We start from the raw sequence: 23247 nt of genomic DNA on the forward strand, positions 1-23247 counted from the left end.
TGCATTCTACTCGCAGCATTGCCACTAATTTCATATACATATAAATACATACATATTAGGTCTTGAATGAGTTACTTCATCTTTGGGCCTCAGATTTATAATTGTAAAATGAGAGTGAGGAACTAAGCCACTAAGGTCTTTTCCAATGCCACAATTCTGAGTTACAAATAGACAGTATTTTATTATCAGAAGACTATTTTGTGATGACCTTTAAAATCTCAGTGTCAAGGTAGTGTGTGTGCACCAGTACAACCTTCTTAGAAAGCAACGTGGCAAAAGGAATTAGAATTTAAAATGTGCACACTTTTGTCCCAGCAATTCCACATCTATAAATTTAGCTTAAAGAATCACTAAGTAGGCAATGATACATTTTCAAGGATCTTACAGCAATATTTTTGTAATTGTGAAAAATAAGACACTGATTATGATATGTTTATGCAATGCAATACTATGCAACTATTTGTTTCTTTTTGTTTTCTTTTTTGCAATCATAAAAGGGATCTTCTCTTCAAGTATATCTTCTAACTAGCTGAGGTTTGTATATATATAGTCTTTTATTCTTTTTACTAAACATTTTTATTGAACTATAATTATACATACAGAAAAGTACACAAATCATAAGTGTACACAGCTTGATAAATATTCATAAAGTGAATACACCTATGTAACCAGCACCTAGATCATGAAACAGAACCAGCACCAGCACCATACCAGCACCATAGAAGCCACCTTGTACTCTTCCAGTCCTTGTTGAGCTAAAGAAGCCAGTTAAAAAATAATGTATATATTATGATTCCACTTACATAAAGCTCAAAAAGAGACCATACTAATTGATGGGGATTTAAGTCACGATAGTGCTTACCTTTGGGGAGGGAAGTAGTGACTGCAAGAGGATGCTGATTTCTGACACCATAGATAAGTTTTACCTATTTTGAACTTCATCTAAATGGAATCAGAGTATGAACTCTTTCGTGCTGGTGAAGGCTACTGATACGTATATCCTAACTGTATATAATTACTACTTTACTAACTTCTCTTACAGTTTTTCAACAAATTTCTTTGGGTTTTCCAGATATAAAATCATATCTGCAAATAGTTTTACCTCTTCCTTTCCAACTCACGTCTTTGTTTTCTTCTGTCAAACTCCCATTGGCTAAAACCCCCAACACAATGTTAAATAGTAGAGGAGATAGTGGGCCTTGTTCCTGACTTTAGTTGGAAACCCTCTTTTGTTTCGACGTTAAGATTAGCTGGCTTTTGGGCAGAGGTCCAATGTCAATGAATTATTCATCAATGTCTACTTATTGAGTATATTTAACATGAATGAGTGCTCAATTCCATCAAATGCTTTTTCTGCAAAGATGGAGGTAATCATGATTTTTCTCCCTAACTCTTTACATGACTATTAATGGATTGTCTAGTACTGAATTATGTGTGCTTTCCTATAACTTAAACTAAACTTAGTCATGATGTATTACTTTTTGAAAGTGCTGTTGGATTGTATGTAATATATTGTTAAAATTTTTGCATTGATATTCATGAGAATTTTCTTTTTGGTACAATGTTTGTCAGGTTTTGGAAACAATGCTATTATATTCACTTTAAAAAATGAATTTTGGAAGGCTTTCTTTTTTTTGGCACTTCGCGGTTTGAGATGCTTTTTCTAGCCTCTGGAATTGTTTAAACATCAGGATTATTTAATCTTAAAGGTTTGGTAGAAATCCCCTTGACACAATCTGGGCCTGATGCTTTTTTTTGTAAGGAGTCCTTTACTTGTTTCTTCTATGGTAATTGGTTTGTTTTGAATTTCTGTATCAACTAGGGTAAATTTTGGAAATTTGCATTTTTCTAAAAAAAGTTATTTTTCTAATTTATTAAACATTTAAAGTAGTCTTATAATTTTGAAAATTCTCCTGTTTTGTGATTTCTCTCATCATCTAAACTTTTGATTACTCCCTTTTTTTCTTGAATAGGTTAGCTGGCTGTGTGTCTATCTTTTTCTCCCCCTCCCCACCTTTTTACTAATTTCTTCTCTTTGCTTTCTTTTGGTTTGCTTTTTCCTACAGTTTTTAAGACTTGGTCATTTAATTTTCAGCTTTTCCCATTTTTATTGATGTGGCTCTAAATTCTATAAATTTTCTGTTATAACTTTTTTTTTTAAGTATTAGGTTTTCATCAGTCTTGTGGTCATGTCTTTCTGGTGTGCTTTCATTGTGGGGATGTTGGTCCGCTTATTCTTTTATTTCTTATAATAACTTTGAATGGGATTTGACTGAAATCCTTCTCAGTTGCTTTTTTTGGTGAAATGAGTTTTCCTGTACTTTTAGGAGGGAGGGGTGCTCTAGGATGACTTTTCTTTGCTCTCCCTTTTCATTTTCACAAAGTGATTTAAAAGTTACATATGTCTATATATAATGTATGTATATTGGCCTTCCTTTCCAACATTTATCTGGACTTTCTCTTCTCTTTATCCTATTGTACCTGCCCTGTCCAATTTGGATTCTAATTCTAGCAGTTTCTCCTCAATGCTAGGCAGTGAGACATCATTAGTTTTAAGACGTATACAAGACAGGGCCCAGACTGTTCTAGCACAATCATCAGACCTTATTATACTGCTATAACACTCACCTGCAAATGGGAGCCTGTAGAATGCCTCCCAGTTTCAGCTTCTGCTCTCAGATTGGCCCAATGCAGTGAGAAATGTGGGCAATGTTCTAGTTCTCCTCTTCTCAAGGCTGTCAGACACCAGCTGCTTGCCTCTCACTTACTCCCACACGGACGTGGAAACTATGTTGGTCAGTGGTTTGTCCTCACTTATTTGTATTTTGAGGTTCATGGGGACACCTGTCATCTAGTTTTGTAGAATAGGGTCTGTGGCTATCCTAGCTATGCTGTATTCTCACGGGGAGATCCAGAAACTACACTGCTGCCATTATCTTCCCCAAGTTTAAACTCTGTGAGATCTCTATTACAGAAAAGAGGTTTTAATAACAATAATTTTATGATGGTTATGACAGACATTATAATTAGGAATTTACTGTGTTTCAGGTACTATGCTAAGTGCTTTATATGCATTATCTCATTTAATCCTCAAACAACCTCATGAATTAGATTCCACCCCCCTCATTTTATCAATGAGGAAGTTAGGGTCCAAGATCATACAGCTGAACTGGCAGATCTGGGATTTAAACCCAAGTTATTTGACTCCAGAGCACCTTCTTACTAAATTGACTCTCAAATATTATCAGGTCCAAAAGTTTTCAAACTATGTACCACTGTCAGCAAAACTTCTATTTGAAGTTAAATACTTATAAATAACTATTTAAAGATCTAATAAAAACATATACATATTATAGGTCAAATCTAAAAACACTGTAGATGATAAATAGGTTGAATTATGTTGTGTGACCTGATTAACCTTGTTTTCATGCAGACGCTCAAAACAAAGCTTCTCCTACTATCTTCTAAAAAATACCATACTGGGGGTGGGGGTAAAGCATAGGGAATAGAGTTATTTGAGATTTTAAACTTCATATTTTCCTTCTCATTATATTATCACTGCTAAAAAACAAAGTATATATGTGAAATATGGCTTATAATTTATTTTATTAATAAATACTTTTCTTGTAAATAACTATTCAGAAAAAGAAAGTTTCTCCACAATTCACACTGGCCAGGTATTTTTTGGTCAATATGCTGCTGTGGAATGTGAACATTCACTGGTCCATAAAGTTTCACAAGGCCTCTCACAAGTATATCAATTAGAATCATATCATAATTTAGAATCTTATGCTATTAAATTATACAAGTAATTAGAAAATATTTCTTAACAGTTTTTTGAAATACTTTTACCTTGGAATTCTCTTTCATTTATGTTACTATTACTTTCTTACCTTCCAACCACTAATGGTGATTCAGGAAAAACAATCTGGGCTTTTTACATAGTTCTAAAGCCATTACATCTATGCTATTTTAATTCCCAATGTCTAAGAGATGACTTAGTTTGAGATATGGATGCCTTAATTTGCCAAGATTTAAATAGAAGCAACTAGAATAACTCATGGAAGGATAACATCTGTTGTTAAGCTTATTTTTTCCCCACCATCAGAAAACTGATTTTATTTCTGAATTAAAAAAAAAAGTTTACTTTGCCAAACTGAGGCTTAAAACTAAGCATGCCAATGATAAATGAATCATTTCTCTAAATATATATACTAGGTTTCCCTTGGGAAGGATCATTATTTAAGGGTCTTTTTTCTCCAATTTAGGAAAGAAATTAAAATAAAAATTTAGATATCCCCATACTTAAACAGTGATACTAGTAATTTAGTTTTTATACTGATACTTGTAGAATAATTCAACATTTATTATCACCAAGACTTTAACTTAAACTCAGCTCCTTTAGTGAAGAGATTTCCTTCTCCCATTTCAGTACTAGTCTCACATCTTTGAATGTCATTGAGCAACAGTGATGGATATGATTTATTGATAAATTGATTACTAATAAAGATGAATTTTTAAACTAACTCCTTTACAATTAGCTAGTTCATAGAATGAAGAAAACAAAACAAAAAGAACAAAAGCAAAACCCCAGTCCTTAACCCCTAAATGGTACATTTCCCTCCCACTTACCTGAAAATATAAATATATAAACAACCATGTACGCAGCTATACCATTAAATTTACTTGAGTGGTTCTTTTTTTTTACTTAAATTTTCACTTATTTAATTTGAAAAAATTAGAAAAGCATCAGTTTGAAATTAGACCAGCTAATACACTGGGGGCAAGAAACTAAAAAAAATCCAAATGGCTAAAAATAATTCAGTTATAAAAGTACAAGTATAATTTATAATATCACATATCTCAGAAAAATAAACAAAACCACTAAATGTCTCTCCTTCTAGATAAAACTGTTTTTTCCCCAGAAAGAAAAAGAAAAGCAACTAATAATTTGAGATGAAAATCAAACATAATTGCTATTCACCAGCAATATCTAAATAAATGACCTGCACAGCACAAAACTTTCCCATTCAAAATCACATACAGTTAAATTACTTTTCCCTCAGTTACATAACAGTCTTGTTCAAACAATTTCTCTTTAGAAAATTATCGTATTAGTCAGGCCTATTCATTCTTGCTATGATTATTTATATAAGCCACACAAGTTTAATTGGCACACTGAAGAATAAGACAAAATAAGTCATTCTTCTTTTTAAAGACTATGGGATCATCTGTTTTCAAAGAATAATCCCAGATACTTAATTCCTTAAAGCAAATTTCTACCATCAGCATAAGCTTTTTAAATGATCGATCACTAAGTGTTCACCTGAAGATTATCAATGCTATGTGAACTGTAAACTTATTTTGAAGATTTTTGTCCCTCTTATAATATGATACAGTCTACTGAAGAGTTGTTCAAAAAGATAACCTACATACAGTTAATTTGCCTCAAAGAACTTCTTAGAAATACAGTATAAACATTTAAGAACCACAAGAGAGTCCACTGTGGTTCAAACTTCAACAAAGATTTTCTTGAAACCCAGTACAAAGGTTACTGGCTCAAGACCATATCCCAAAGTGACATCAGCACAAGATTTGATTGTAGGAACCTACCTCTTAAAAAAAGAGCACACTTGGTTATACATGGCTTTTAACCTTGAGCTACAGTTATGCTACAAATCCCCCCACCCTCCCAATCTAAAGTCAAGTCACGTGGAGATGTGTGCATTCTCTGAGCATTGTTTAGAGTCCTTGCTTTTCCAGCTCTGATGGAGATCTCGAAGGCGTTCAGAAGTCCGAGTGCTTACATTCAGGGCAGGATGAACTTTACAAATTCCACTTTCCTCCATTAGTGACAGGCCACAGATCCCAAAGTATGCATGCAAAGCATCTGAAAATGAGGCATTTTTATTACAACAGGCATACTTTTTGTACATGCTACAAAATATCTTAGCTACATATCTATCAGCCCATCACTACATTAAAAATAAATTTAGAAAAATACTATGGTTTTTGAAGTATTTGTTTTCTTAAAGTCTCAAACACCAATTTTTTAAAAGCCAGATCATCAAAATCAGACGATATTTTATTCAAGAAAATATCACTAACAAAGAAAAACAAAAGTTCCTAGCTGAAGCCGTGACATTCCCAACATCCTCTGTGATTAAAGGAGAAAAAGGAAGAGTAGCAGTAATATGTAAGACTTTTCACTGTAGTGAGTGTTCCCCTTTTCTTACTACAGAATATGGAAACAAGTGGCTTTAACTCTGTATCATAAAAGGAAAATTTTTCCTTAAACAAATTTCTGAATCTAAGTAGCAATACTACCCCCCGCAAGTTTCACCTCTAACAGTTCCTAAACCATACACATACTGTTAAATGAAAGAAGCTTAAGCAAAATAATCCATTCTGGAATGCTGTCCCATATTTAATTTTCCTATTTAGGGTAATGTCAGCCATTCTAAAAATATCTGACCTAACAATAAAAACAAACTCACATTCTATTTGGTTATGTGAGTGTTCATACCATAACAATTCTTCTACACTGGTCTCACTACAGTTTCCCATCTTTCAGGAGGCAGCAACCCACTTCCATTAAAGTGGCCAGTGAAATCACATGGCTGTTGCCTGTGAGCCTTATATGGGCTTCTGAAAAGCTCAGAGCCCTGCAGTTATGGGAACACCACAAAAAAAAAAAACGGATTTTGTAGCAGTCAATTATTTTTATTTTTCTATTTTTGAATAGGCCATTATTTATGACCTCAAGAGCTAGGAAAGTTCAAAATATGTTACCAAACTTTGTCAAAAGAATTAAAGAAAAAGTTTCACTTACATAAGTATCATTTAACTTTCCAACAGGAATGACAAATAGTTGTGCTTACTCAATGTTATTTGTGAAAAAGTTTTTTCACTAATGGAGGCCTACGTTAATCCCCTTTTATGTTTTTTCAGAGAATGCTTAGGTTTCGTCTGGGTCATTCTCCTCTAATTTTCAGAACACAAAAATAAATTTGATTTTCCCTATACTATTATATTTTCCTTGCAGTTATTCTAAAATTACAAAGGGCACAAAGCAATATTAAATTTTACTGTCTAGAAATGAGGAAACTTTTCTAGGAAAAAATGTAACAGAGAAATAAAATACATCCAGAATAGCATAAAATAGGATCTTACACTTTTCAGATAATTTAAAAATAAAACATTTTTTTCTCAAAAGGATTTTTGTAAAAGCCCATGAATCAGAAGTTAATTATTTCAAAACTTAAATAGCTTTTTTTAAAAAAAAACTCTTTGTGGGTGGTGACGTTTTTAAGCACTTTAGATGTGGAAATATATATTCTTTGTAATAAAACTTCATTCTTTCCATAATTTCTTTTATAAATGTATATAAAATCCCTTAGCGTCAAATCTGCTACTAGATTTTAGAACCAAGAATAAACTAATTTTAAAAATCTTGTTAAAATGATTTTCATAAAGGCATCCCTTGCGAATAGGTCTTTCCACATAAACTCAATTTATCACAAAGACTTTTTATACTCTGTAGTGCACAGGCTCTGAAGACACTGTAACATATCTGTAAAAACTATTACATCCAAGTATTTACACAAATGTTAAAGTTAACAACCGATCTCTCCACAAAAAAGCTTCAAGAATTTTCCTTTAAAAAAGCTACTGTAAATACTCCAAATGCATTTCAAGTATGTTTATACAACAAAGAGATTATTTCCTTATTCCCATTATTTGTTAAAATAGTATATTATTTGTTAAAATAGTACCATGCACTGATTGAAAACAAAGGCATCAAGACCAAAATAATTCTGTTTTCTTGAGGCACTTTTCTAATATATTTATAGCTGTGTTACAAATACCAAAATTTAAAAATATTATTTTGCTTTAGAAATTAAAAGCACTGTACAGTTTTTCTAAAGAAGCATATTTTACATGAAAATACAGATAAGTATGGATGTGAGGAAATACTCCTGCTCATTCAGATACAAAAATACAATTTTGTGAGCCCCTTATTTATATTTTGATTCAAGTACCTATTTCGACCAAGCAGTTCTATGATAGAAGATGAGTTGAAGAGGTTCTAGACTAATGATAAAAACCATGATTCTATTACAACGCTGCGAAAACAATCATTCCTTTAATCTAGTTTCATATATTAATAGCTAATACTTTGTCAACTTGCTTATCAAAAATGTCAGTGTTCTGAATTATTTTTAACAAACTCGTAAATTGATTTTTTGGGAGGCTGTAAACAGATTCATTTGCTACAGGTAAAAAACACAAGGGGGACGGGTAGGTAGCACGGAGAATGATGCTAGAGGTGAGAGAGGAGCCAAATCTTGGAAGGTCTTGTGTGCTATGCCAAAGAACTGACTCTGAGTGCTGAGAAAGTCTTTGAATAATTGAATAGATTTAATAGAAGAGTTTAGATTAGAGCTTCTCAACCTGTTTTGCATCAGAGCTCCCTTTTAGAGTCTGAAAAAAGCTTTGGCCCCTCTCCTCTCATTTAAGCACATGTACGTACATATGTACGTGTGCGCGCATGCACACACACACACATGCACACACACACAGAAAGTGTCGATATAAGGCGGACTAGACTAGAGGCAGGAAGACCAGCGATAAGACTTTTGCAGAATCCTAGGCCTGCACTTGGGCCTTGTGCCACTAACACTCTGGGGCAGGGTGGAGCATGGAGATTGGGAGTTCAGCTGGCAGGCTAGGTCTGAGGGGCCTGTAGACGACATCCACGTAGTTACTGAGCAGGCAGTTTTATATCAGAGCATGCAACTTAGAATGAGGTCTGTCCAGCTTTGGGAAACAGCAGAATTATCCACATATTTTGAAGAAATGTCATTATTAATAAATATTTTTCATTATTTCTAAAGAACCCATTTAAAAGTACTTATGAAATACAAGAATCCTTCGCTCTTCACATCTATGCCATTCCTAAGTTTGAAAAGTATGGAACATCACATTGTCTGAATCTATTTTGTTCCTGAGTTTTAGATGGTGAATGGTGAGAGCTCAGACAGCAAAATATTCAGCTAAAAAAATAACCTGAATCTGCCGGAACAAGAGTATGGACAGTGAGGGACACCTATATTCAGGATTTGAGATTTTTGATTTAATGACTTCTGAAAAGAATAAGAACTGGTTCCTTTTGGATTAAGAGTAATTTATTCTACACAGCTCAAGTGATAGCTAATAATCCTAAAGATTCTGGATGGAACAAATGATTCTCTTATTTTGAAATGGGCCCATTCAGACCAGCTGCCTTATTGCCTCAAATGAAATAACACACTGCTAAGTGAAATATTTTGGAAAAAATGCAAACTATACAAATACATCCTGATAATTAAACCCCTCCTTTATACCCCCAACACCCTAAATCTACCCTAAACTTAAATAATTTATCCTTTTAAAAACATATTATTTAATGTAAGCTAAATTTTCTATCATATGCCCTTTCTGACAAAGATGCTTGAAGATCTACTCAAGAAGTAACACAAGAAAAGTTGTTCTGGATTCATACAAAAAATAAATTACCTGGATGACTATCTGGCCACTTGGCAAATCCCCCTACGAGGCGATCTTGAGTTGATAAGATGTAATTTCTATTTTTCTCAAAGTTAGTGTATTGGAAAATTTTCAGAAGCTGAAATGACATGACAAATATAAATTTACTGACACAAACTTTCATACTGACATTTGGCTCAATTTTCAGATATGAATCATTTAAATATGCTTTTTTCTATCAAGGCTCTCAGAGAAAGCTTCTGTGGACTTGAGCACTTAAAATTATTATCTTTTTTATCATCTATCAAATCTACTCTCCTTTTCTTGACCCACCACTCACTATTTCCTTCTTTTGAACCATGCCCAACTAACCTCCTTGTGTCACATTTAGCTAGGTTCAAAACACAACTTCTGCAATCTATTCAACTTAGTCATTTAAAAAAGTGAAATTTAAAAAACAAGCAAAAAAAGTGAAAATTTTTCTTCTTATATTTTAACAAACACTTATGATGCTTTTGAGCTATTAGTTAGAAACTGGCAGTAACTAGAACTAAAAATATTTCAAAAAAAGAGCAACAAAGTTATCAACAAGATGTTAGAGACAGTTTTGTTTGAGAATAATAAAAAATTATAGCTCTTTAATTAGGAAAGATGGAAGGTGAGACAAATATGATTTTAGCATAAAAATTAGGTAGCTTAAAGATTTAGGACATGTATCTGTCTTCTCTCTCAAGAGCCCACTGAATAGAAAAAAATTAAGGATAAATCAAATTGTGAAGAGAACGGGGGTGGGGGGTGAGCAGTGGACAATAGAGTTCAAGAAATTTCTGTAAGACACAAAGCCTCATGAATCACAAAGCCTAATGAATCAGAGAGCCATGGAAGATAACAGTGATTAATGAAAAAGCATTATTTCTCAAAAAGAAAAACAAAACCAATAAAGTTATGGCACAAATAAGAAACAAACTTATTCATTTATTTTGATTTAATTAATAGGATACAAGGAAAGAGACTCTTTAGAATCCTGATGCTAGAAACATTTTCCATCAGGGGGCACATGGGTCATTACATAAACAGAAACTATAATCTTAACACTGTATTTAGTTCAGCAATAAACAATATTTACATGATCATAATAAGTGTTGATTACTGGTTTTCAAATTTTAGAACCAACCTACATGGCAAAGCATAAAACAAAAAATATTTTATTATTGTTACTGAATAAAATTTGAATGTTACCTAACTTGACATTATAAAAGTGAAGGTAAACTGACAGAACTAGAAGGTATAAGAGGAGAAAGGGTTCAGAACTAAAAAAAATATATAAAACCAGTAACAATTTGCTAGAAAAAAGGTTAAATCTTCATTTTTCATAGCTGAAAATCAAAGATACTGTCTAAAGGTGATAAGTCAAGAAATCAGCATATTATTTAAAGTTATCCACAAGAATTACAATTGCAAAAAATGTTTAAAAGTGGTTGCCTTTAGAAAGTTGTCAAAGACTACCAAGATCATATCAAAAAGACTCAAGAGCCAAACTGAACGGGCTCCTATTGGCTAATGATGGGACAATTTGAGCTTTAAAAATGATGTAATGGATTAAAACATATAAAATTTTAAAATCTATGAGTTCACAATGATACTCAAAGGAAAAAAAGCCTGTAAAACACAATTATTTTATTGGAAAACTTTAGGTGATGCTAGGGAACCAACTCACTGTACTGAATGAACATTATTAAAATTAAGAGAAAGAATTATTTACCTGCCTTTCACTGTACCAACTATACCTCAGGGTAAAGTAATAAAGAATCCTAGTTAATAAATTTAGAAGGAATGATAGATTATCACCATTTTGCAACCCCCAATGACATAATGAATCTAAGCAATGATCCTCAATGGCTGCTAAAACCATTCTGCAAAAAGGTGACAAGGTTTTTATACACTAACAGCAAACAATCCAAAAGGAACTTAAGAAAGAAATTCTGTTTACAATAGCATCTAAAAGAATTAAATGCGAATAAATCTAACCAAGGAGGTGAAAGACTTGTATGCTAAAAGCTACAAAACACTGCTGAAAGAAATTAAAGCTCTAAAGAAATGGAAAGACATGCCACACTCATGGATAGGAAGAAAACATTGTTGTCACTACTAACCAAAGTGATCTACAGATTCAACGCAATCTCTATCAAAATTTCAACACGATTTTTTGTAAGAAATTGGAAAACCAATCCTAAAATTCATATGAAAGTGCAAGGGGCCCCAAATAACCAAAACAATCTTGAAAAAGAATAAAGTTGGAAGACTCGTACTTCCTGACTTTGAAACTTACTATAAAGCTACAGTAATTACAATAGTATGGTACTGGCATAGGGACAGACACATGGACCAACGGAAGAGAACTGAAAGCCCAGAAATAAACGCTCACATATATGGTCAGCCAATTTTCAACAAGGGTGCCACGACCATTTAATGGGGAAAGGACAGTCTTTTCAACAAATGGTACTGGGAAAACTTGATATCCACATGCAAAAGAATGAAGTTGGACTCTTACTTTAGATCATATACAAAATTTACTCAAAATGGATCAGAGAGACCTAACTCAAGAGCTAAAACTATAAAAATGTTGGAAGAAAACACTGGGGAAAATCTTCATGACACTGGACTTGGTACAACAAAAGAAAAAACAGGTGAATTGGACTTCATCAAAATTAAAAACTTTTGTGCATCAAAGGATATTATCAACAGAGTGAAAAGGCAAACACGAAATTGGAGAAAATATTTGCAAACCTTTTTCCTGATAAGGGATTAATATCCAGAATATATGAAGAACTTGTACAACCCAACAAGAAAAAAACCAAATAACCTGATTAAAAAACGGGCAAAGGACTTGAATAGACATTTCTCCAAAGATATACAGATGGCCAATAAGCACATGAAAAGATGCTCAGTATCACTAATCACTAGGGAAATGAAAATCAAAACCACAACAAGATATCACTTCACATCCAACAGAATGGCTATTACTGAAAAAAAACAGAAAAAACAAGTGTTGGTGAGGATGTAGAGAAATTGGAACCCTCATACATTGCTAGGGGGAATGTAAAATGGTGCAGACACTGTGGAAAACAGTTTGGTGGTTCCTCAAAAAGTTAAACATAGAGCTACCATATGATCCAGCAATTCCACTCCTAGGTAAATAAATATCCAGAAGAAATGAAAGTAGAGACATGAACAGATATTTGTACACCAATGTTCATAGCCACCTTATTCACAATAGCCAAAAGGTGGAAACAACTAAAGTGTCCACCAACAGATGAATGGATAAACAAAATGTGGTATACATACAATAGAATACACATACATATACTATGTATACAAACAATAGAATACTACTCAGCCATAAAAAGGAATGAAATTTTGATATATGTTACAATATGGATCACCTTGAGCACACTGTGCTAAGTGAAATATGCCAGACACAGGACGACACATATTATATAATTCCACTTACATGACGTACATAGAACAGGCAAATTCACAGAGAAAGTAGAATAAAGGTTACCAGGGGCTGAAGGGAGGGGAGAATGGGGAGTTAGTCTTTAATGTGTACAGAGTTTATGTTGAAGATGATGAAAGAGTTTTGGGTATAGATAGTGGTAATGGTTACACATCATTGTGATTGTAATTAACACCACTGAATTGTACACCCACAAATAGTTAAGCTGACAAATATTACATTATGTATATTTTGCCACCATAAAAAAAAGTAAAAAGGAAAAAAAGCTGATGGGCTCCCTTATAACAGAGAAATCAGGTTTGACAACTCTGGAGCCCTTTGATCAAAAGGAGAAACAACCAGCAATTATGTGTCTCTTGATGTGATGCAACAGTTAATATACATTATCACTGACAAGATATTTAATAATAATATGGAATTATGGCTGACTTTTTAGATCTGATAACGATACTACAGTTGTGGTTTTTTAAAAGTTACTTTCATTTAGCAATTATATCGAAGAATTTCCAGATAATACAAAAAATGGTATCTGAGATTTGCTTTAAAATAATACAGTGAGAGAGAGGGAAGTGGATAGGAGTATGGATGAAGGAAGGCTGGCTTTGGGATGAAACTGTTGAGATTGGTTGATGGACATATAGGGGTTCATTATATATAGTCTACTTTTAAATATGTTTGAAGTTTTCCCCAATTAAAAAAATTAAAATGGTACATCTGAGGAATAGCACTAGACGTGAGGAAAGGGAAAGGCTCTTGCCTTCATTTAAAATCATTCTGTTTTCTGAATTTATTTCAACCATAGGTAGGAATTTTGTTTAAGAGAAAAATTTAGGGTATTATGTAAAGGATGAACATTAGACTTTTGCTAGATTTCAGAATATCAGAACTAAGTGACATTGTTTAAAGGTGAAAAGGCATTTTTTTTTTTTTTTGTGAAGAAGACTAGCCCAGAGCTAACATCTATCGCCAATCCTCCTCTTTCTGCTGAGGAAGATTGGCCCTTGGCTAACATCCATGTCCATCCTCCTCTACTTTATATGGGATGCTGCCACAGCATGGCTTGACAAGCAGTGTGTTGGTCTGCGCCCAGGATCAGAACCTGTGTACTTAACCTCTATGTAACCGGGCTGGCCCTGAAAAGGCAATTTTAAGAGAAAACTTGTGGGTTTTTAGTGACTAAAAACCTCACGGAATTAGGTATATCAAAAGGTAGAAGAGATGGGGAAAAATGTATTAACATATCAACACATTTCAGAAGGTTTCCACAAATAAATTAATAAAAAATTTCAAATGGTTTTTAAAGAAATGGCTCATGGTTTATCTTTTAAGATTAGTATCTTCCCATAAAACCTCTACTGGTATGTTCAGACAGACCCCCGCTCTAGAGGGACTACTGGTCAGTTTCAGTAACAAGTTTTTTGTGACCTTATACCTACTTCCTTACCTAGCTTCTGGGCCACTGGAGTTTTATAAGAATGGGAATTTTCAAGTAGATAACTGAAGTCTATGGAAAAACCGGAGACTAGCTTTGGGAGAGCAACAGGAAAAACTCAGTAGCCTAAACCTAACAATATTTAATGAACATTACAAAGACCAAACTCTTTAAGCACAGTTTACATTAACACAGAATATAGGTTTCTCATTTTCATTATTTCTCTTACCTTTAGAGTTGCTCCCACCCAAAAAGAATAACAGGTGTCTACAGGCTTATTAGGTCTTCCATGGTAACCATTTTGTTGCCTCATTATACACCACCTCTTTATCCTGTTCAATTCTTTTTCTGAAAAAACTTCTTCTAGTTTACCCATCAGACACAGGGATGCAATGCCACAAAAAGTGGATCCTCCTGTTAATAAAAACCACACAATACTTTAAACTTCAAGTTAGACATCTAGGAAAATAATATAAAATGGTTGGAGGAAAAAAAAGCGATTAAAGAATTCTAGAAAATAGTGAAATAAAAGTAATTTAAATTTAAAAGACAATTATAATTTTAAAATAGCCACTAAGCACTAAAGTCTTCAACATTAATATGGAAAGAGAAAAGAATTTAAAATAATTTAAAGCTAAAAGAAACATTTTTCTTATGAAAAAAAGACTCAGGGAGATTAAGGAACTTGTTATAAATTACATGGTTAATGGCAGAATTGAAACTAAAATCTAGGACCACCACTCCCTCTCCAGGACTCCATCACCTCAGTCTGATTTTAATTCCCTTAAAGACAGTATATTGCTTATGAATTGAAGTTCAATCTGCCTCAAGCTACAGACTAATTTTCATACATAAGATAAACAAGCTAGAAGCTGATGTGCAGATATGATACCTAGTCAGCTTAAGAAATTTAAGGAAGAAAAGTTTGAGCGAGGGGAGAGGGACACAGTGTGTGTGTGTGGGGCGGGGGGGGGAAGAAAACTGTATCTGGAAGTAGATGCACAGTGAGTATCCACACCCGCTATGGTGGACTGAACAATGCCCCCCAATGATATCCAGGTCCTAATCCCTAGAACATGTGCATGTTACCTTACACAGAAAAAGGGACTTCGCGAATACGATTAAATTAAGGATCCTGAGATGGGGAGATTATCCTGGATTATCTGGGTGGGCCCTAAATGTAACCACAAGTGTCCTTATAAGAGGTGGGCAGAGGAAGATTAAACTACAGAAACAGGAGGCAATGTGACTATGGAAGCAGAGATTGGAGGGATGCGGCGACAAGTCAAGGAATGTTGGCAGCCGCCAAAAGCTGGAAGAGGCAAAGGAACAAATTCTCCCCTGGAGTCTCCAAAAAGAACCAGCCCTGTTGACATCTTGATTTTAGCCCTGTAAGATGCAGTTCAGACTTCTGGCCTCCAGAATTGTAACAGCATAAATTTGTGTTGTTTTACACCCCTAAGTTTGCAGTAAAATGTTACAGCAGCAATAGGAAACCAATATACTCAAAAAGGTAATAAATTTCCTCAGAAAATGAAAAGTCAGTATTTTCCATAAAGGAATAGAAACAACACGTTCCACTAGCACTATTTGTTATCAACTCCAAACAATGTGAAAACACTTATACTTCCAATTTATTACAACTTCACTTAGTGATTTTTATTAATTTCAGCTATTTAAATGGATTGTTCCTTGGACCTAAACAAAATAAGTTAGACAGAGAAAGCCAAATACCATATGATTTCACTCACATGTGCAAGATAAAACAACAACAAACAAACACATAGATACAGAGAATAGATTGGTGGTTACCAGAGAGGAGGGGAGAGGGTAGGGGTGGGAGGAGGATGAAGGGGGTAAAAGGGCACATGTGTACTGTGAAGGATGGCAATTAGACTTTTGGTGGTGAGCACAATGTAATCTATACATAAGTTGCAATATAATGATGTATACCTGAAATTTATATAACATTATAAACAAATCTTACCTCAACAAAAAAATTAATTAAAAAAATAAAATAAATGGATTGTTCCTAATATGCCTCATCCTGTACCTTTCCTTCTGGTGTTACAAATCTTGGATGTATTCTCTGGAAAAGGAAAAGTGAAGATTCCCTCTAGAAAGCTCAAGGCAGCTATCACATTAAAAGGGTTACTGTCAGTAAGAACTATTTAATCTTCAGAATTTTTCCCAATTAGTTGGGAGATCTATGTTAATCATGAGTGAATTAAAACAGAAAAGCAAAACAAATTTGTCACAACCTTTACAAGACCGTCTATTAAGCGACTATCGACCTTATTTCCCCTTCACCGACCCACTAGTTTCAATTTCTCTTTCATAAGCTGGCCATGACTTCACATATTATAACATCATTACACATAAAGCCTCTAATAGACAGTATGTAATCTTTAAAACTAACTACCGAAAAGTAAAAAGAGGCATTTAATTCTTACTCTCCAAATTACTTGTTAGGATTCTTTAAAGCAAAGTGACGCAATTCAAAAGTAAAAATACTCTTTACTTGCTTAAATCACCAGATTTTGAAAATAATAACTTCTGAAGTAAGTTTGGGCTCTCAGCAGCCAAAAACAGTTATAAACAGTTATGCTTTAAGCTAAAATTCATTTACCAACATTTACCCGAGAGGTTCTTGTTTTACACAAAATTCTAAGAAACTAGTTCTAAAAATCTGGATTAAAAGTAGTACATTAGTGGGCGGCCCGGTGGCACAAGCGGTTAAGTGCGCGAGCTCTGGGTTCGGATCCCAGGCACGCACTGACGCACCGCTTGGCAAGCCATGCTGTGGTGGAGTCCCATAAAAGCGGAGGAAGATGGGCACAGATGTTAGCTCAGGCCCAGTCTTTCTGAGCAAAAAAAGAGGAAGATTGGCAGATGTTGGCACAGGGCTGATCTCCTCACAAAAATAAATAAATAAAAGTAGTACGTTAGAAGAGTGTTAGAGACAGACATAAAACAGCAAGAAAAGATAGGTAACATCTTGACAATAAGTAAATTAAGAAATACTAAAAGAATGCAGGTACAAGAACTCAAAGAGAATATTGTTTCGGGGCTAGATAGGATTAGGTCAATAATTCCCACAAGTTTCAAAAAACTTCAAGAATATTACATCATTATATTACAGTACAATACAAGAACTGCTTCTCATAATAATGACCTCAATTCATCAAGAAAAGGTTAAATTGTGTTCATAATGCCTTGGTTGAAGAATGTATGAAAATAATCTTCTTTATCGAAGGCATATAACAGTAAGAGAATATTAGGGCACATGCAAATAAGAGACAGACTTCCATCTGAAATTGCTAAAAATTTGCCACCTAAACTGATACATCTCAGTTATATGGATAATTAATGTATGCAGAGTACCTCAGTCATAAAATATCACAGCTGGAAGGGACCATACAGCTTCTCTCTCACCAACCTACCCCAGTTCTTCCAGGGGTGGGTAAAGGAGGTGTTCCCAGCTCTAGCTCTGTATTCAAAGGAGTTGAATGCTTAGATGAAATTAAGCCAAAGAGAATTTAATATTTCTCTTCTGGGTTAAGGAGTAGAGATATTTTAAAAGAATCATGAAATCATAATTTATCAGAAATTTTATATTATGAATCCTGAGAGGAAAAAATAGTTTTAATCCTAGCAACACAGGAAAATTCAATTCTTCCAAAACACATGAAGATTTTACCCTAAAACTGCACTATTGTAAGAGAATCACTAGGATAAATAGAATCATTACATTTGATGATCATGGCCTAGAAGGTTCCAGTATGCCTGTTTAGTTTTCATGACAAATGGGCTCCAGGCTAAGCAGTAGTTAGAGAAGAGCAGATGAATTAAGAACACAACATTGTATTAAATAACACGTAGACTACAGAATTAGGAAGAAAAGCATATGAAGAAACTTGATTATCAAACTAGCAGAAGTACACATTCCAAACTCAGCCTTCTCAGCTTTGGGATGCAGAGTAGGATACAGGATAACCAATTCATTGAATACATACTGAACTACTACAAATGTATAGCGCATATGGAGTAAGACACGAATAAGACATGATCAGCTTACAAGCTAGTAGAGAAGATAAGGTAAACAAGGGTAAGTACTGTGAAAATGGTATGTACCAAGATTACGGGAACACAGCAAAGGGAGAAGGTGCTCAGGGCTAGCAGGAACAAGAGATGGTGAAAGGTTTTACAGAGAATGTGACACTGGAACCAGGCATAAAAAGATGGGTAAAACTTGGAAGGTTAATAAAAGGGAAACGAGGAAAAGTAGGTGGAGGAGAAGTACTTCAGGCGAAAAAAAAAAGAGAATATCAGCCAAGTCCAGAGGTAAAAAGGCATGTAAGAACACGTGGAGACTACATTTTCTCTACAGCTTAAAGCACATGGACGGGATCACTTACCTGACAAAGCTCGGCTGGAAATGGATCACAGAGAACTAAACTAAAGGATGTAAATGTGGGCAGAATGGTATTGCTGAGCAAGCACAGGGTTTCAAGTGGGTTACGACACTTATCTGACAAGTGAGCCTACTAGGTAAGTTACTTAACTTCTCTGAGTAAAATGACAGTAATTATTGCGGTGGTTTTGTACTGTGTTAATTGGCTAAGCTAGAATTCTGTTTCCCAGAATCCCCTTCTCTGTATGGCCTGAAGTTAAGAGAAATCTGTGTAAGATTTGTAAGGTGGAAGTGAAGCAGCAGCCATTGCCCTGGTTGTGGTTAGAGGAGGTAAGAGACAAAGGCAGAGGTGCTGAGAGATTCCAGCTTGCCCTTATTCTCTCAAATACTTGGAATCCAAGTTCTTCTTAATTCCGGTCGTGGTGACATCAGGCCCACAAACAGATGCAGGAGCAACAGACCTCCGCAGGCTCCTCCATCACAGTCACCCTCTGGCAGCTGGATGTGCTGGCTCTCCAGATTCCCCTGCAAGGTCTGACTTGTCCACCTGTGCCAGTGCTTCAGGAGGGCTTGTCAGTAACTTTTCCCTGATCCACAAACTACCCCTTTCAGGTCCTTATTTCTCCATTTTCTTCCACAACTATGTAAAATCTTATTCTTATAATAAATTCTTAGTCTTTAATATTCATAGTGGTTTTGCTTCTCTGATTGAATCCAACTACTACAAAGATGCCTACTCTCAGAGGGCTGGCGTGAGAATTAAATGAGACTAAACGGTAGCTGGCACAGAGCAGCTGCTTAATAAATCAATTCTTTTCCTTTTAGCCTATAGATCAAGGATTATAAACTGGTGACCTATGGAGGACAACTGTGTGACTGGCAAATTAAGGGAAAAAAAGCCACACAGAACAAGAGATTAAACACCCCAAATTCTGAGTTTCTGGCTTCTATGAAATATCAGTAGATTTAGTGGTAGTTCCACACTCCCAAACAGCAAGAACAGGCTTGGGAAGAAGGAAAGAGGAGAACGATGGTTTTAAAAATGTGCAGCTTGAGATAGTGAAGTGACATCAAGGTAGATATGCCTGGCAGGCAGATGGAAAGGGGGCTATGCAGCTCAGAAGCAACAGTACAGATTTGGAAACAGTTTGAGCGCCATCAACACAGGGATGATGACAAAGAACCAGCTGTTAGTTCATTCAACTATGTGCCACACGTGTTACGGGTGTCAGGGATTCAACAGTGATTAAAACAGGCCAAAATCTCTGTTCTCATGAGTCTTACATTATGTGAGGAGAGATAGACAACAAACAAAGAGATAAAATATAATGATACAGAGAAAAATAAAGCCAGAAAGGAGAATAAGGAAGAAGGTGTGGGTATGTGGTTGGTCTGTGTTTCTATAGGGGGTGTGTATGTGGGTGGTTTGCAAATTTAAATAGGGGGCTTATCCAAAAATATCATTTGAGCCAAAACCTGAAGAAAGTGAAATAAAGCCAGAGAACAAAATGACTTCACAGGGTGGTCAAACTGCAGGACTACTTTTTAGGAAGAGGTTTCACTTGCCACCAGTGTACATAGTAACAAGATAAGACAGGGAAGGAAAGCTATACCAAAGTCCTCTAGAGTGGTACTTCTCAGCCTATCTAACCTCATCGAACACATTATAATACCTGATATTTGTAGGGCACATCACGGTGTCCTGAGGCGAGTGCTCCTGGCCATCTTACTAGGGACTCCAGACACCCCGGTCCTGCTTGGCTGCCCAAAGGCTAAGGGAGCAATAGCTTTGGCATACCTATAACCCATTTGCGGTACACCAATATACTGTGGCACTCTGATTAGGAAGCCCTCTTCTAGGGTTTTAGACCTCAAATTTACCAAGCCAAATTTAGAGATAAAAGGAGGAGGGAAGCTTTTTGGCATGAATCACAGTCCATCACTGATGATCTCGATGGGTGCAATCCTACTCAAGTCATACTGACTCAAAATCACAACTTGTGTGACTGAGCAAGATTTTTTCCTGACAGGATCCATCAGAGAGTATCATGTTTGAGCGGCCTGCTCTGTTTCATATCCCAGAGAATGCAATCCTAATTTCTTGGGAACAACAGTGTTTGTTCCACAGGTCTCCTGTACTAGTAAGGTTTCTCCTCAGCCATTAACACCCTTTACAATAGTGAGCACCAGACCCTGTCTTCTCAGAAATTCTTACAGACGTCAGATTTCCTCTTTGTGCGACTACAAGTATATCCCTCCTCACCAAGTGCTGTTGCCAGCTTGCCCCACCCCCAATCTCGTATAGACTCAGGCACACACAAGAATTAAGTTGTCCTAATTATAGTATGGCTTCAAAGGAAAATCCAAGACAGTCTTCTTTATACTCCTTAGTGACACACACTCTACAAATACTTACATTAAAGGAGGCAGTAAAGACGTGAGAGAGGGAGGAGATACCTGATAGGACAAGGTCCCAGGGGAAGTACAAGGACACAGGGTTGAGGAGTATGTATTAAACACATCTTTTTATACATGTTTTATAGTTTATAAACCACTTTTCCCCATATCTCTTATAATCCTAACAAGAACCTTAAAGAAAGATATAATTATTTCTACTCTGTTGATAAGGAAACCCTCAGAGAGATTAAGCGAGGAGGCAAGGTCACACAGCTAGTGTCAGGCTGAGACCTGAATACTGATCTGTTCTTTCCACTCCATCACACTGGCAGAGGGATGGACACGACAGGTGAGCACAAAAAAATTGCTGTGATCAACGGGAAATAAGGAGTTCACTCAGAAAGCCTCCTTGATCTCGGCTTTATCTTTTTAAAAAGAGTATGGAAGCTTATTTACTTTTACATGGAAAAATTCAATGTGCAAGAGTTCAGTCTATTCATGTGCTGACAAACTAAGTGACTAACATCTCACAATTCTGGTTCTGCCAAAAGTAGGGGAAAATGTGAAAGAAGAGATTATACTAACGTATGTACTGAACATATACTATGTAGCAAAATGTTTTATGACTATGACTAAAGATAATTATGTTAAAGGCAAATAAAAAATTTTCATTTACTCACAAATTCATTATTCATATTTAATATTCTGCATCTAGCCTTTTTTAGTGTTATGCCAAAGAAGAAAACTTGCTGTTTTCTAACAATATCCTAAGAAATCATCCCAAGATATTTTCATGAAGTAAACACTTGAAAAGATTACCAGAAAATATTGTATGAACATTCTCGTCTGAATAATCTCTGAATGATTAATGACCTAGAAGAGGCTCACATTGGCACAACAGTCTCAAAAGAGAGAAGCAGGAAAGAAGATACTCAAGCTGCACCAAGGGTTGAGACAAACTTCTGAGGTCCTCCATGTTGAAGATACCATGAAGCTATTTAAAAGAACAAAAGAAACTACATGTTCATTTATTTTAAGATGCCTTACCATGAGATTCAAGTCCAGCTCCCTGTGCCAACCCATTGTCATAGGACTGAAAAAGAAAAACATTGTTCAGTTTAATAGGGAAATAAAAATAATTTAAATAAGTTGCCATTATGCTAATTTTTTCCCTCTTGATCTAATTTTATTTCCCCTTTACATCTTCCAAAATACTTACTCTTTTCCACAAAGAAGTAGATCTAGGCATTTTCAAAACCTGCTCTTGTCTTATTCATCATGCCAAATTATTAAATGTATATATTGGGCACATTCTGAGAACTGATTGTTCAAAGATGGCATCTACGTATTCAATTTCTACCCAATAAAAAGCCCCAAGCCTTATCCTCTCCCACTTGCAAGAATATGCGAGTTTATAAAAAATATAAGCATTTTATACTCATAAAACATGATAAATATGAAACAAATCTATTTTGAGCCTTTTGAGTAGCCAAGGATAACGGTGCCTGCCTAAACTTGAATCTCCCCACATATCCTACAAAATCAAAACTGAACAAGAACAATACAACTATATAAAACTGAAACCTTAGCAAAGCTGGAAGACGTTCAAATTACCTGTCTACAGAAAAAGAAACACCCAATCCCAACAAGCCGTCTTTCACACTCCTGATACATTTTTACAGAGAGCAGGGCAATTTGTGAAAAATCGTGAGGAAGAGAGAGGGAGTTAATGGCAGGTCTGAGATTGATCTAAAATTATTGCCTGAAAGAGAAAGTCTACTCTAACTGTGAAATACAGGCAGTCCTTGCTTTGCACAGTTCCATTATGCACAAATTCCCTGTACGTACCATGGCTTGTTAAACAACACAACTTGGTTCAAATTTCAGTAACCATGGTATGTATATTAACTGTGAGTGATCACATAAAGTATAAACTTGCTGCTAGCTCCTCAGTCCACA

General features: G+C 35.2%; 1 protein-coding gene across 1 annotated transcript in view; it reads right to left on the reverse strand.

The window, feature by feature from the left end:
* Positions 1 to 4453: 4453 nt before the first annotated feature.
* PGGT1B (protein geranylgeranyltransferase type I subunit beta) overlaps positions 4454 to 23247 on the reverse strand; it is a 51777-nt gene continuing 32983 nt past the window's right edge. Inside the window, exons 6-9 of the mRNA XM_058538766.1 lie at positions 22336 to 22381; positions 14707 to 14891; positions 9559 to 9667; positions 4454 to 5890 (exon numbers count right to left, since the gene is read on the reverse strand). Of these exons, the coding sequence (XP_058394749.1) occupies positions 5709 to 5890; positions 9559 to 9667; positions 14707 to 14891; positions 22336 to 22381 (522 nt within the window). The 3' untranslated portion in view covers positions 4454 to 5708. The remainder of the gene's footprint in view (positions 5891 to 9558; positions 9668 to 14706; positions 14892 to 22335; positions 22382 to 23247) is intronic.

This window comes from Diceros bicornis, chromosome 1, assembly GCF_020826845.1.
Source record: "Diceros bicornis minor isolate mBicDic1 chromosome 1, mDicBic1.mat.cur, whole genome shotgun sequence".
Classification (NCBI taxonomy): domain Eukaryota; kingdom Metazoa; phylum Chordata; class Mammalia; order Perissodactyla; family Rhinocerotidae; genus Diceros; species Diceros bicornis.